This window comes from Barbus barbus (assembly GCF_936440315.1).
Source record: "Barbus barbus genome assembly, chromosome: 32".
Lineage (NCBI taxonomy): Eukaryota > Metazoa > Chordata > Actinopteri > Cypriniformes > Cyprinidae > Barbus > Barbus barbus.
The window spans coordinates 28,890,196-28,904,342 of record NC_136760.1 but is presented as its reverse complement, the minus strand read 5'-3'; the positions used below and the strand labels follow the sequence as shown (position 1 = coordinate 28,904,342).

The 14,147-nt window shown below is 41.1% G+C and overlaps 1 protein-coding gene across 1 annotated transcript in view; it reads left to right on the top strand.

The window, feature by feature from the left end:
* Nucleotides 1–14,147, top strand: part of LOC306851922 (ryanodine receptor 2) — a 155,991-nt gene that overhangs the window by 47,521 nt on the left and 94,323 nt on the right. Inside the window, exons 17-27 of the mRNA XM_079388432.1 lie at nt 445–578; nt 669–910; nt 4,740–4,932; nt 5,252–5,468; nt 7,008–7,112; nt 8,000–8,103; nt 9,361–9,444; nt 10,721–10,880; nt 11,970–12,117; nt 13,113–13,321; nt 13,397–13,571. Of these exons, the coding sequence (XP_079244558.1) occupies nt 445–578; nt 669–910; nt 4,740–4,932; nt 5,252–5,468; nt 7,008–7,112; nt 8,000–8,103; nt 9,361–9,444; nt 10,721–10,880; nt 11,970–12,117; nt 13,113–13,321; nt 13,397–13,571 (1,771 nt within the window). The remainder of the gene's footprint in view (nt 1–444; nt 579–668; nt 911–4,739; nt 4,933–5,251; nt 5,469–7,007; nt 7,113–7,999; nt 8,104–9,360; nt 9,445–10,720; nt 10,881–11,969; nt 12,118–13,112; nt 13,322–13,396; nt 13,572–14,147) is intronic.

Sequence of the window (14,147 nt, the reverse complement as noted above, 5' to 3'; positions counted from 1 at the left end):
GAACAATAATGGTACATTTAATAAGAGTGGAATTTCGACATTTTCGATATAAAAATTAGATTTTGCATGTAAATTTTGTATGCATCCCAACTCGAGCTTAGTGCTTTACAGTCAAATCTGTATAAACATGAAATAAACAAGAAATGAATATGTAATTTTATTAGTAACTGTACTTATTAATGCAAAACAATAGTCATTTTATGATTAAATGATCTATACTCCCACACACCACCCCCAGTGCTACCAAATCGGCTTCTGGCGCCACCATCTGCAGAACTTCGTGGCGCTGGTGCCACTGCTGTCAAATGTTAGTCTGGAGCCCTGTATTTGTATATGTGGAAGTGTGTAATTTAGGTCATCATGCATTGTGGCATTTCGAGCTTGTAGCATAAGCGGATGATTAGCTCGTAGCCGGACTGACGGCGGTGTGTCTGTAATGTTCAGGTGCTGGATGTCCTGTGTTCTCTGTGTGTGTGTCACGGTGTGGCCGTTCGCTCCAATCAGCACCTGATCTGTGATAACCTGCTGCCCGGCAGAGACCTGCTGCTGCAGACGAGACTCGTCAATCACGTCAGCAGGTAGGACAGCGTCCTCATCACTTCCTGTCTTGCACTTCCTGTCCCCTCACATTCTCTCATTGCAACTATCTCTTTGTGTCGCTCGTTCAGCATGAGGCCCAACATCTTCCTGGGTGTGAGTGAAGGCTCCGCCCAGTACAGAAAGTGGTATTATGAGCTGATCGTGGACCACGTGGAGCCGTTTGTGACGGCCGAAGCCACTCACCTGCGGGTGGGCTGGGCATCAACACAGGGCTACGGGCCTTATCCAGGCGGAGGAGAGGGCTGGGGTGGGAACGGCGTTGGGGACGACCTCTACTCATACGGTTTTGATGGACTACACCTGTGGGCAGGTAACAACAGAGAGGAGCTTTAGCTTCTTCAGTTCATATTGTTAATCGCTGTTATGCGGCGCTCATGCGTGCCTACTTAAAGGAATAGTTCACCCACAAATGAATATGTCTTCACCCTCGGGTCTATCTGAGATCAGGATGAGTGTGTTTGTTCATCAGGTTTGTATAAATGTGTCTCTGCATCAGTGTCTCAGCAATGGATGCTCTGCAGTGAATGGGTGCCGTCAGAATGAGAGTCCAAACAGCTGATAAAAACATCACAATAATCCACACCACTCCAGTCCATCAGTTAACATCTGGAGAAGACAAAAGCTGAAACTAATCCATCATTAAGACATTTTTAACTAAAATACATTGAGTCCATAATCCATAATAACTCTTCCTCCAGTGAGAAAGTCCATCTCCTGTTGTCTCTCACATCAAAATCCAGTCACATATTTGTTTAGAGCTGTTTTGTCTTGTAAACGCTGCTTGATCTGTGCAGATTTCTCTCCTGATTCAGACCAGAACATTTTTTTCACTGGAGGAAGCGTTATTATGGATTATGGACTCTTATTTTAGTTAAAAACGTCTTGAAGGATTAGTTTCATCTTTTGTCTTCTCCAGATGTTAACTGATGGACTGGAGTGGTGTGGATTATTGTGATTCGAATAATCATAATAATAATAACTGAATAACATATCAGTTTCTGTGAGGATATGTGCATTCCTACCAAGACTCATCTAAAATACAACAACGACAAACCATGGTTCACTGCAAAACTCAGACAGCTCCGTCAGGCCAAAGAAGATGCTTACAGAAAGGGGGATATAGTCTTGTATAAACAGGCCAAATACACACTGAAAAAGGAGATCAGAGTGGCAAAGAGCAATTATTCTGGCAAGCTCAGGAACAAATTCTCTTCCAGTGTTTCTGCTTCAGTGTGGAAAGGTATGAAAGATATCACCATGACACAAAGACACCATCCCCCAGCACTTTGGAGAATCAACACCTGGCAGACGACCTGAATGAGTTCTACTGCAGGTTTGAAACATCACCCCACACCCAGGTTATTTTCGTAAATGAAAACTAAAACTAAGACAAAAACGATTGATGAAAAAACTATTTCGTAAACTGAAATAAAATAAAAATTACAAAATATTTGAAAAACGAAACGAAACTAACAACAGTTATTGAAAAACTAACTGAAATAAAAGAATTAACAAAAATAAATAATTGTTTTCGTAATTATTACGTTCTCACCCCTTGGCGGAAAAATATATGAGCTGTGTGACTGAGTTTAGGGAAAGACTCAGTAAATGTTGCATCACGTGTATGGGGTTATCTGACTGAGAGACGCAAAGCGGTTTAAAGCAGAGTCCTGCACGGGTCCTGTTTGGTAAACTTAACAGAACACCCGACCCGTTATCCAACAGCAGCACTAATTTATTCCTGTACCAGACCAGAACCGTTTGACATAAAGACCGCGAGTTGCGACCCGAAACGCACCCGCATTAATCTACAACATTAGGTGGGCAAAATTATTTTCTCATGTAACACAAGCAATCAAACCAACATTAGGCATTCTAAGTTGGTGCTTTGAAGAAAAACAGACATGCAGTGCAACATGATAATTAACAGAAAAAAAGATGAGCACGCTTATCCTTTCTGTAAATAATACAATACTTTGGCCTAGCATCTTGTGATCACTCTGCCTGGCTTTCGAACAAATATGCATAGGCTAAATCACATCTCATACACGCCTATAATTCTTCATAAATAAAGAAAAGAACATATTCAAATATGAGCCTTTACTGTTAAATACAATTGCCATTTATTATTGAATTTCATTAGACCCAGTTATGATTTTTACGTGGCTATTCACGGAAAAGTGAGCAAGACACAACAGTTACGATATCATGATTATGGTTAAATAAGAAAAAAGACATCTAATATAACCAAATTAGGCTACATTTATTTTCATATTAAATATTTCAACACAGATATGACATTAAGCACAACTTTCTTTCTTTGGCCTTCGCTCTGGAAGTGATCTGTTGATTCTGCTAAACTTTAATTAAAACTGAAACGAAACTATATAAAAACTAAATAAAAATGTGTTCACAAAATAAAAACTAAACTAAAACTAACAAAAATATGAATGAAACTAATAAAAACTAAACTGAATTTTATAGCAAATTTGAAAACAATATTAGAATAAAACTAATTAAAAAATTTAAAACTATAATAACCTTGCCCCATACCCGCCCTGAACACCTCTCCACACAACCATTCACACCTCCAGCAACCCCCCTCTCCCCCACACATACAATTCAGATCAGTGAAGAGGATGTGCGCCAGGTCTTCAGAAAGAACAAAAGAAGGAAAGCACCAGGCCCAGACGCTGTGTCACCAGCCTGCCTAAAAACCTGTGCTGACCAGCTGGCTTATCTGAAGGCCTCCCTTACGGGACCCCCTGCAGTTTGCCTACAGAGCAAACAGGTCTGTGGATGATGCAGTCAACATGGGACTGCACTTCATCCTGCAGCATCTGGACAGATCAGGGACTTATGTGAGGATCCTGTTTGTGGACTTCAGCTCCGCTTTTAACACCATCATCACAGACACCCTTCAGAATAAACTAACCCAGCTCTCCGTCCCCACCTCCATCTGCCAGTGGATCAACAGCTTCCTGACAGACAGACAGCAGTTAGTAAAGCTTGGTAAACACATCCAGCACCCGCACCATCAGCACTGGAGCTCCCCACTGCTCTTCTCCCTCTACACCAACGACTGCACATCTAATGACCCCTCTGTGGAAGACCCCTTCGCCAGCTGAGGAAGTTCAACCTGCCACAGGAGCTGCTGAAACAGTTCTACTCTGCCATCATTGAATCCATCCTCTGCACATCAATAACTGTCTGGTTCAGCTCAGCTACCAAGTCTGACCTCAGAAGACTACGGAGGGTAGTCCGGACTGCTGAGCGAATCATTGGTACAACCCTCCCTAATCTCCAAGAACTGTACTTATCCAGAGTGAGCAAAAGGGCTGGTAAAATCACTCTGGACCCCTCACATCCAGCACACTCTCTCTTTGAACTGTTACCGTCTGCTCGACGCTACAGAGCTCTGAGCACCAGAACGACCAGACACAGGAACAGTTTCTTCCCTCAGGCAATACATCTCATGAACACTTGACAATAAACGCGGAACACACAACACTATTATACATTATTTATTCATCACACAAACTTATTTTATTGAATTTTTTTTCAAATTTGCACATATCAGACCTGTACACACATAATTGTCTATATTATATATTGTGTTTTTGCTGTTTTGCACATTGCCTATTTGTATATTTGTATATTATTCTTTTATTATCTGTGTCCTGTCCTGTTGCTGTCTTTCTGTTGCACTGTTCAGCTTCTGTCACTACAACAAATTCCCCGTATATGTAAACATACCTGGCAAATAAAGCTCATTCTGATGTTTTTATCAGCTGTTTGGACTCTCATTCTGATGGCACCCATTCACTGCAGAGCATCCATTGCTGAGACACTGATGCAGAGACACATTTCTACAAACCTGATGAAGAAACAAACTCATCCTAATCTTGGATGGCCTGTTGAATGGTTAAGGTTATGGTATTTACAGTGTATAAAATCAGTAGAAGTCTACAGAATGTCCCCATTTAAAGAGCTGAGTAAATGTGTGTGTGTGTGTGTGTGTGTGTGTTCTGATGTGAGATATCTGCTGATGGTAGTGAAACCATTACTCACATAACAGCACGTCAGTGGTTTTAAAGAGCCGTGGGCCATGTGACTGTAAAGTGCGCTTTGATTGGCAGGTTGTGTGGCACGTTCAGTCAGCTCACCCAATCAGCACGTGCTGCGGGCCGAGGATGTGGTCAGCTGCTGTCTGGATCTCAGCGCTCCAAGCATCTCCTTCCGCATCAACGGCCAGCCGGTCCAGGGAATGTTTGAGAACTTCAACTCAGATGGACTCTTCTTCCCCGTCGTGTCCTTCTCCGCCGGAGTCAAGTGAGTCTCATCGTCTCCAGACACGCCCACTATTCCATCAGCCACACCCCTGTCTGCCATTGGTCAGTCTGACGGATAACTCACATGAATGGCAGAACTGCTCAATAAAAACCAATCAATGTTGTGAAAGCATCATAATAGGTGTGTTAGACTTGAAGCGGTGTTGCGCAGAATGATCAGTGTATGACGCAAGCGCAAGAGCGATTCGAAAGCTTAAGGATCCATCTGCTCTCTTATCGCTCTCGCGGTACTTTGATGTCATTCTGCACAGTGCTGCTTCAAGTCGAACGCATTGGTGAATAACTCTTGTCCTCTTCAGAGTGCGCTTCCTGTTTGGCGGTCGTCATGGAGAGTTTAAGTTCCTGCCTCCGTCCGGTTACGCTCCATGTTTTGAGGCCGTTTTACCACGAGAGAAGCTGCGTGTGGAGCACAGTCAGGAGTACAAACATGATCATGGGAGAACACGTGACCTCCTGGGACCCGCGATCACACTGTCACAGGCGGCCTTCACGCCGACACCTGTGGACACCAGTCAGGTACACACACACCTGAACACACACCAGTCAGAAACACACACCTGAACACACACCAGTCAGAAACACACACCTGAACACACACCAGTCAGAAACACACACCTGAACACACACCAGTCAGGTACACACACCAGTCAGATACACACACACCTGAACACACACCAGTCAGGTACACACACACCTGAACACACACCAGTCAGAAACACACACCTGAACACACACCAGTCAGGAACACACACCAGTCAGATACACACACCTGAACACACACCAGTCAGGTACATACACCAGTCAGATACACACACACCTGAACACACACCAGTCAGAAACACACACCTGAACACACACCAGTCAGAAACACACACCTGAACACACACCAGTCAGGTACACACACCAGTCAGATACACACACACCTGAACACACACCAGTCAGGTACACACACACCTGAACACACACCAGTCAGAAACACACACCTGAACACACACCAGTCAGGTACACACACTCCTGAACACACACCAGTCAGAAACACACACCTGAACACACACCAGTCAGGAACACACACACCTGAACACACACCAGTCAGAAACACACACACCTGAACACACACCAGTCAGGAACACACACACCTGAACACACACCAGTCAGGAACACACACACCTGAACACACACCAGTCAGAAACACACACCTGAACACACACCAGTCAGAAACACACACCTGAACACACACCAGTCAGAAACACACACCGGAACACACACCAGTCAGGTACACACACACCTGAACACACACCAGTCAGGTACACACACACCTGAACACACACCAGTCAGGTACACACACACCTGAACACACACCAGTCAGGTACACACACACCTGAACACACACCAGTCAGGTACACACACCAGTCAGATACACACACCTGAACACACACCAATCAGGTACACACACACCTGAACACACACCAGTCAGGAACACACACACCTGAACACACACCAGTCAGGTACACACACACCTGAACACACACCAGTCAGAAACACACACCTGAACACACACCAGTCAGGTACACACACCAGTCAGATACACACACCTGAACACACACCAATCAGGAACACACACACCTGAACACACACCAGTCAGGAACACACACACCTGAACACACACCAGTCAGAAACACACACACCTGAACACACACCAGTCAGGTACACACACTCCTGAACACAAACCAGTCACAAACACACACACCTGAACACACACCAGTCAGAAACACACACACCTGAACACACACCAGTCAGAAACACACACACCTGAACACACACCAGTCAGGCACACACACACCTGAACACACACCAGTCAGAAACACACACACCTGAACACACACCAGTCAGGCACACACACAACTGAACACACACCAGTCAGAAACACACACACCTGAACACACACCAGTCAAATACACACACACCAGTCAGGAACACATACACACCTGAACACACACCAGTTGTTTGAATGAGTTTGTTCATGAGTATGTGTGTGTGTGTGTTTCTGCCATCCAGATCGTGTTGCTGCCACATCTTGAGCGGATCCGAGAGAAACTGGCAGAAAACATCCATGAGCTGTGGGTGATGAACAAGATTGAGTTGGGATGGACGTACGGAGCGGTGCGTCAGACACTCAGCATGTGTTTCTGTCCTCTGTGGAGGATTCAAACGCTTCCTCTGAATAAGAGATAAAGGAACTTTTTCATGTCAGCCAAGCATTTCAATAATTTATTAACACATTTGCATTTTCACGGTTCTCTGATATTGGTAAATGGTCACATGACATAGTCAAAAAAAAATCCTTTTTATTAAGTGCTTTATTTTGTTTGATTTATTGTTTAATTTTAAATTCAATTATTTACATTTATTTCAAATAATATTTATTCATTTAGAATTTAAATTTATATAATTTAATATAATTAATTAATAGCTTTTTTTGAAAACTTGCAAACCCCAGTCCAACAGAAACAGTGAGGATGTTGATGAGCAAGAGAAAAGTCAGCTGAAACTAGATCAACGGTTTCAAGTCATGTCACATGATGAAGCAATCATAATATGTGCTTGGTTTTTAATTACTGTGAATATAGTTAACGTTTGATTGATTGTTCTGCCATAATCGTTTAATGTTCCTAATTTAACTGACATCAAATACATGTATTTTTGTGGAATATGTGTGTGGTGGAAAACTCTTGATCTCCATTAGTTTATTTATGGAGCTTCTCTCAATTCATGTTCATTCTAAGCAGATTTACAGAAATGAATGGCTTGATGTCCTGAAGAATCTGTGCTTATGGTCACTGTATTCCAGCTCTCCGATTGGTCACAGAGAGATTTTGCAGTGTTATAAAGTCACACAGTGTGATGTTCTGCTTATTAGCATGCTCTCACTTTCTGTCTTTAATACAGTCTTCTTAACAGATTTAGTTTCATTTCTCCCATAAAGCTGCACTCGTATGGTCTGTTATGAATTCCTGCATTTTCTAACACAAATATGGTTCATGATGCAGGTGAGAGATGATAATAAACGGCAGCATCCGTGTCTGGTGGAGTTCTCCAGACTTCCTGAACAAGAGCGCAGCTACAACCTACAGATGTCTCAGGAGACACTCAAGTAAGTTAGAAATGACATTACATTTGGTATAGTGATTGAAGATCTTGTTTTTGTATTGACTTGTGAATGCGTTTCATGTGCTTTGGATGGTGAGCACTTAAATATGCGAAGAGACACATGCTGCTGAAATCATGATGTAGTGAATCCGACTGATTGGTGTCGTTCTTCACTAGTAAATCACTCACAATCCGAGTCAATAGAGTCAGTAAATTCACATTGTCTTTGAGATGAATCATATTTGTGCTGGAGAGTCTTTGACTGTCATTAGTGTCTGTCTCTTTCAGCACTCTTCTTTTCTGTCTCCTCCTTTCTTTTCTGTTTCAGAAGCGTTCTAATGACTTTAATTACAGTCCTGTGGTGTGTGTGTGTGTGTGTGTGTGAGTCCCTGCGGTGCGCTCGTGTCTTAATGAAGTGTTGTGTCTGATTGTGCAGGAGTCACACTGGACTGAACGAGGTTACACTGTGACTGATGTTTGTTTGTGAGCGTCACATTTGATCTCATTAAATCAAATACTAACATGATTAATGCTGTCTAGATCATATCTGATCTGCTGTAGAGTTTGACTGACAAACTTCATCTACAACAGAAGATGTGACACGTGTTTCTCCTTCCTTTTAAAGTTGCTCAGTTTAGTTTGCTCTCATAACTATACGTGATTTTATGGTATAGTTGCATTTATTGTTTTTAGCATTGATTTCACTAGCTATGTTTCCATCCACCTATTTTAATGTGCATTTTGGGATGCGCATAAACTACGATGGAAACACTTTTACCGAACAAATTCCTTAATGTGCATCAAAAAAAGACATGTGATTTTGCCATGAGACAGCATACCTGGACCAACCAACGGACCGATCTCATTGCACAGCATCTGCTTTGTTATAATTAACTCCCAGAACTGCGTTCCCAAACAGCAGACTCTGAAAATAAGATAACATGACCACGTTTCCTCTGCGTGCTCTGAAGCTTGTAATTTATTGTATACAAAAATGTTTATATACAGTGCCTTCTCCTGCTGCAGCAAATACATTTTTTCTTTGTGATATTTAGCACAAGTTAATCAGGAAGTGACGATTTTGTTCTCTGAAAACTCACCGGAATGGAAATGGTGCTTTATTCGCCAATGTTTTATGCGATATTCCAATTTTGCACATAAGTTTAATTCGTAACTTTGGATGGAAACATAGCTACTGCTGTGTGTGACTCATGTAATTCCCAATTTCCCATCATGCTGTGATCTGATGTGTGTGCTGCAGGACTCTTCTGGCGTTGGGCTGTCATGTCGGTGTGGCGGACGAACGAGCGGCAGAGAAAGTCAAAAATCTGAAGCTTTCAGCAAAGTGAGTGTGTCAAACGTTATTCATGACATACTAACATGTTTGTGTGTCTGGATTTATGTTGTGTTTGGGATGTTGGTGTCACACATAATATCTCACTTTATATCTCACTTTTCCATAAAAGATCACACTGGTTAACTAGATGGACCAACTGGGTTGTACTGTTGAGTAGAGCCCTGCATTTCAGCTCGGGCCCGACCAATTTTCACGTCATAGCTCAGACACAGGCCGGGCCGGGCCTTGGGCCTGTTTTAGGCTTCTCCTTATTTTTATATTTTAGACATCCATCAATTATGGTGATTAAAAATTTCCCGCGCTGGAGGAAAGAACATGAGACCGTGCTACCACAACTGTCAAGAGCGGCTCGGCGGTGTTTAGTGTCCCGCAGCAGCAGCGAGTGCCTTCAGTGCAGCTGGAAGAGTTCTGCGTTCAAGCACACGCAATAAGCCTAAAGCTTGCCGCAAATTAGGCTACTGGCAAAAGTAATTACCATGAATGTGTTGGGGGGTATAGTAAGGAGATATTTGAATTATTTATTAATAAACTAGTGTTTTCTGAGTCAGTGTCACAAAGATGAAGCTGATGATCCTGACTCGCCATCTCCTCATTGGATGCGCCTTTAGAGAGAAATGCATCTTTACAGATTACATAATGAAAGAGTTTTTGTTTTCGATTTGAATTATTTCATTTTCAAGTAGTTCAAAGCTTTCTATAGATATATTTATCAAGTCTGTGAGGCAAGTGTTCGCTGAGTTTTGGTTCATCACTGTGCAGCGCTCCTGCTCAAGACCGAAACTGCAGAAAGAGCATACTGTTATTTTACAAAAGCACAACGTTTTGTTCATATTGTAAGGGCACAAAAATAAAAGTAGACCCTTAACAGTTCCGAATGATGTATTACTCTTACCTTTATGAGCAAAAATGACGGCGTATTTGAAGATTTTTTCAGTGTAAGTTGAGGCGTTGACACACATGTCCTGTAAAGCATTTTTTAGCTTCTCTCCGCACAAACTACTGGATATGCATCTAACAGCACATTTATATAGGTTAAATGTTTAAACTAACATTGTGGTATGCTTGAGCTGTTTTATTTCTATAGATTTTATTTTAGGCAAGTCGTGATGATTTGAGAAGGCTAAATTGTCTGTCGCTGGCCGCTTGGACGTTATTTAAAAAAACAAAACCTTACACTGAGTTTCCTGCCTGTTTGTTGAGATCATGTATGTAGTAAGTGTTAGTTGCTCCTGTACTGGTCAGTTAGCGTGTGTTCTCCTGTCAGATACGAGCTGTCCAGCGGGTATAAACCAGCCCCGATGGACCTGAGCCACATCAAACTGGCGTCTACCCAGGAGGCCATGGTGGACAAGCTGGCAGAGAATGCTCACAACGTCTGGGCCCGAGACCGCATACGGCAGGGCTGGACCTACGGTGTCCAGCAGGTCAGTGTGAGTGTTTGTAGTATGTAATATACAGACGGGCTCCGTCCTAAACCCACATATCCACATATACACATGCTTCCTAAACATACACTGCATGATACGGTGTGTTCAAGTCATGACGATAGGATTTATGAGTTGAACGCACATGAATGTCATTGTCATATTTACACTTTTAACTTTCTTTTATTCCTGAGTTTCTGAGTGTTAGTGAGAAAACATGTTGGAGGCAATGAACGCAGTGTCTGTATTGATGGTAAATTTGTTGAAATGAATGAAATTATTATATTCTTTTCATTCACAATGAATCTGGATAAGTTACAGTACATGTACAAAATAAGATAGCATTGTGCATTATTGTTAGAATTAGTGCTGTTAAACAATCTATCGTGATTAATCACATTCAAAATAAAAGTTTTTGTTTATATAATATATGTGTGTACTGTGTATATTTAATGTATATATAAATACAAACACATGCATGTATATATTTATGAAAAATATTTTATGTTTATATATTAAATATATACTGTATGTGTGTGTATTTATATATACAGAATAAATATACACAGTACACACATATATTATATAAACAAAAACTTTTATTTTGGATGCGATTAATCGCGATTAATCATTTGACAGCACTAATTAGAATATATAATGATTCAGTTTAAAGCACCTTCATATATTGATTAAAAACAAAAATAAAAAACACATTGTTTTGTAGAAGTAAAGTTAAAAACGTTAACACACGAGTACATTTAGTACAAAAGTACAAATAAAGAGGAAAATGGAGAAAAGAATCAAATGAGATGAAGCAGATTTCGAGTTAAAGATTTTTATTCACTGAAAAATTGACATGAATGCAAATACTTTGTATAATATATAATTTGTGAATTTACAGTAGAAATACTTAGTGTGATATAAACGGACTGATACTGAGGAACGAGACTGGAGCCGGATTACAGCTGTCAGTGAGATTCACGTCTGGATTCATCTGTACAGTCACAGACGGACACTTAAACACACAGACGAGTCCCACGCAGTGTCCGTGATGTCTCCTCACACTCGTTTGTCTCTGTGTCTCTGCAGGACATCAAGAACAAGAGGAACCCTCGTCTGGTTCCTTACGTTCTTCTGGACGAGAGAACCAAGAAATCAAACAAGGACAGTCTGCGGGAAGCCGTGCGGACTCTGCTGGGATACGGATACAACCTGGAGGCCCCAGATCAAGACCACGGTACCAGGAGTCTAGCCATAAAAAATGTTTTCAGTACTTTAAATAAAATAAATATTAACTGAAATAACATTAAATATAAAAAAAAACGTAAACTTATTTTTTTCAGCTAGTTACCAAGGCAACATTTCTTATTTTCATTCAGTATAAGTGGAAATGCTAAAATTACAAAACTAAAAACTATTTAATAGTATTATATTTTTAAAAAACAAATAATGACAAAAACTAAAAAAAAAATTAAAATTAAAACAAAATATAAAAAAATCTAATTAAAAAAACTATAATAGTATATTATATACAAAATTAACACTTGTGCAGTGGCTTGATGAGCTCAGTTTTGTGTTAAAATGTATTAAAACATGAAATTAATTAAAGAGATTGTCTCTTATTTTTTTAAATAGCTGATAGTGTTTCACTTGCTTCACAGCCTGACACGGTACAATAAATACAAAATACACTGCCTGAATCACTTCCTGTTCCCTATAAAGTGCACTGTGTGTTATTCATTATATAGAAATGAGTAAATATATGAACTGAAGAACTGATTTAGCTTCAGCATCTCTTATAATGAAGGGGGCGGGATGCTTCAGATTCTAGAGAGCATTTGATTGGACAGACAATCTGAAGTGCAGCATGATGTCATCAAAATTGTTGATCTGCATTGTTGGTTTTTAGTTCTGAATGCAATCTTGTAATATAGAAAGCATTTCATGCCAGTGTCACTATGGAGCTTCAATTTAGGACCACTGTGGACTGTTCTATACAGTGGAGACTTAATATTGCAACTCTTAGAGACATTTTCAGTTTACTTCTGAATTTAAATATTTCTGTTCAAAGAAAGAAAGAAAGAGAAAGAAAAAAAAAAGAATAAATAAATGAAATTAAGATACAGTTGAATGGCGATATCTTCTTAATGCATTTGTCATTGTTTGGGAGCACACTAGTGTATTACCATCATGCAGTTGTGGTTTGCTCACATGTGTGTGTGTTGTGCGCAGCAGCTCGAGCAGACGTGGGTAATATGTCTGCCGAGCGATTCCGGATATTCCGAGCGGAGAAGACGTACAGCGTGAACGGAGGGAAGTGGTACTTTGAGCTGGAGGTGGTGACGGCGGGAGAGATGCGGGTGGGCTGGGCGAGACCCGGCTGTCTGCCGGACCTGGAGCTGGGCTCAGACGACCAGGCCTTCGTCTTTGATGGATTCAAGGTGAGCGGAATGGAGAAACACTGAGAAGCATCACACGTGTTGAGGACGGATGGAAGCTGACGTGTGTGTCTGCAGGCTCAGCGCTGGCATCAGGGGAACGAGCACTTCGGCCGCTCATGGCTGTCTGGAGACGTGGTGGGCTGCATGGTGGACATGAACGAACGCACCATGATGTTCACGCTCAACGGAGAGGTGCTGCTCGACGACTCGGGATCTGAACTCGCCTTCAAAGACTTTGAAGTTTGGGAAGGTGAGTGAGACGCTTCCTAATCCTGCTAAAAAAAGATTGTTAGGTGAAATGAACACTCGGATATTTGTAGGACGTCCATCATTATGTGATTAATCTATGATTTAATGCAATAGTTCAGCCAGAAATCATCATTCTGTCATCATTTACTCCACTAGTATCAATCAAACCTGTACGAGTTTCTTTCTTCAGGGAGACACAAACTTTGAAGGACATTGGAACAACATTGGAGCCCATTAACTTTCATTATATGGACCGTAAAACTCAAAATATCTTATTTTTCTTACAGTGTTTTCATTTTTGGGTGAAGTATCCCGTTGATTAAAGTCAAATCCGACGCTATTGTCTTTATGTTCCTGCTTTCATAAGTGATGTTATTATAAAGAAATAAATGTTTGATAACATGCTTGATAATCTTTGATCATTATCTAATAACTTACTCCACGTCCGAAATGACTTTCTTTCTAGCTGTTCATCATTCCCTCTTATTTAACTGTTTGTCATATTGTCTGATACAGTGTGTGTGTGTGTGTGTGTGTGTGTGTGTGAGAATGCAGCACTGGAGCTAAGCAGACTTGA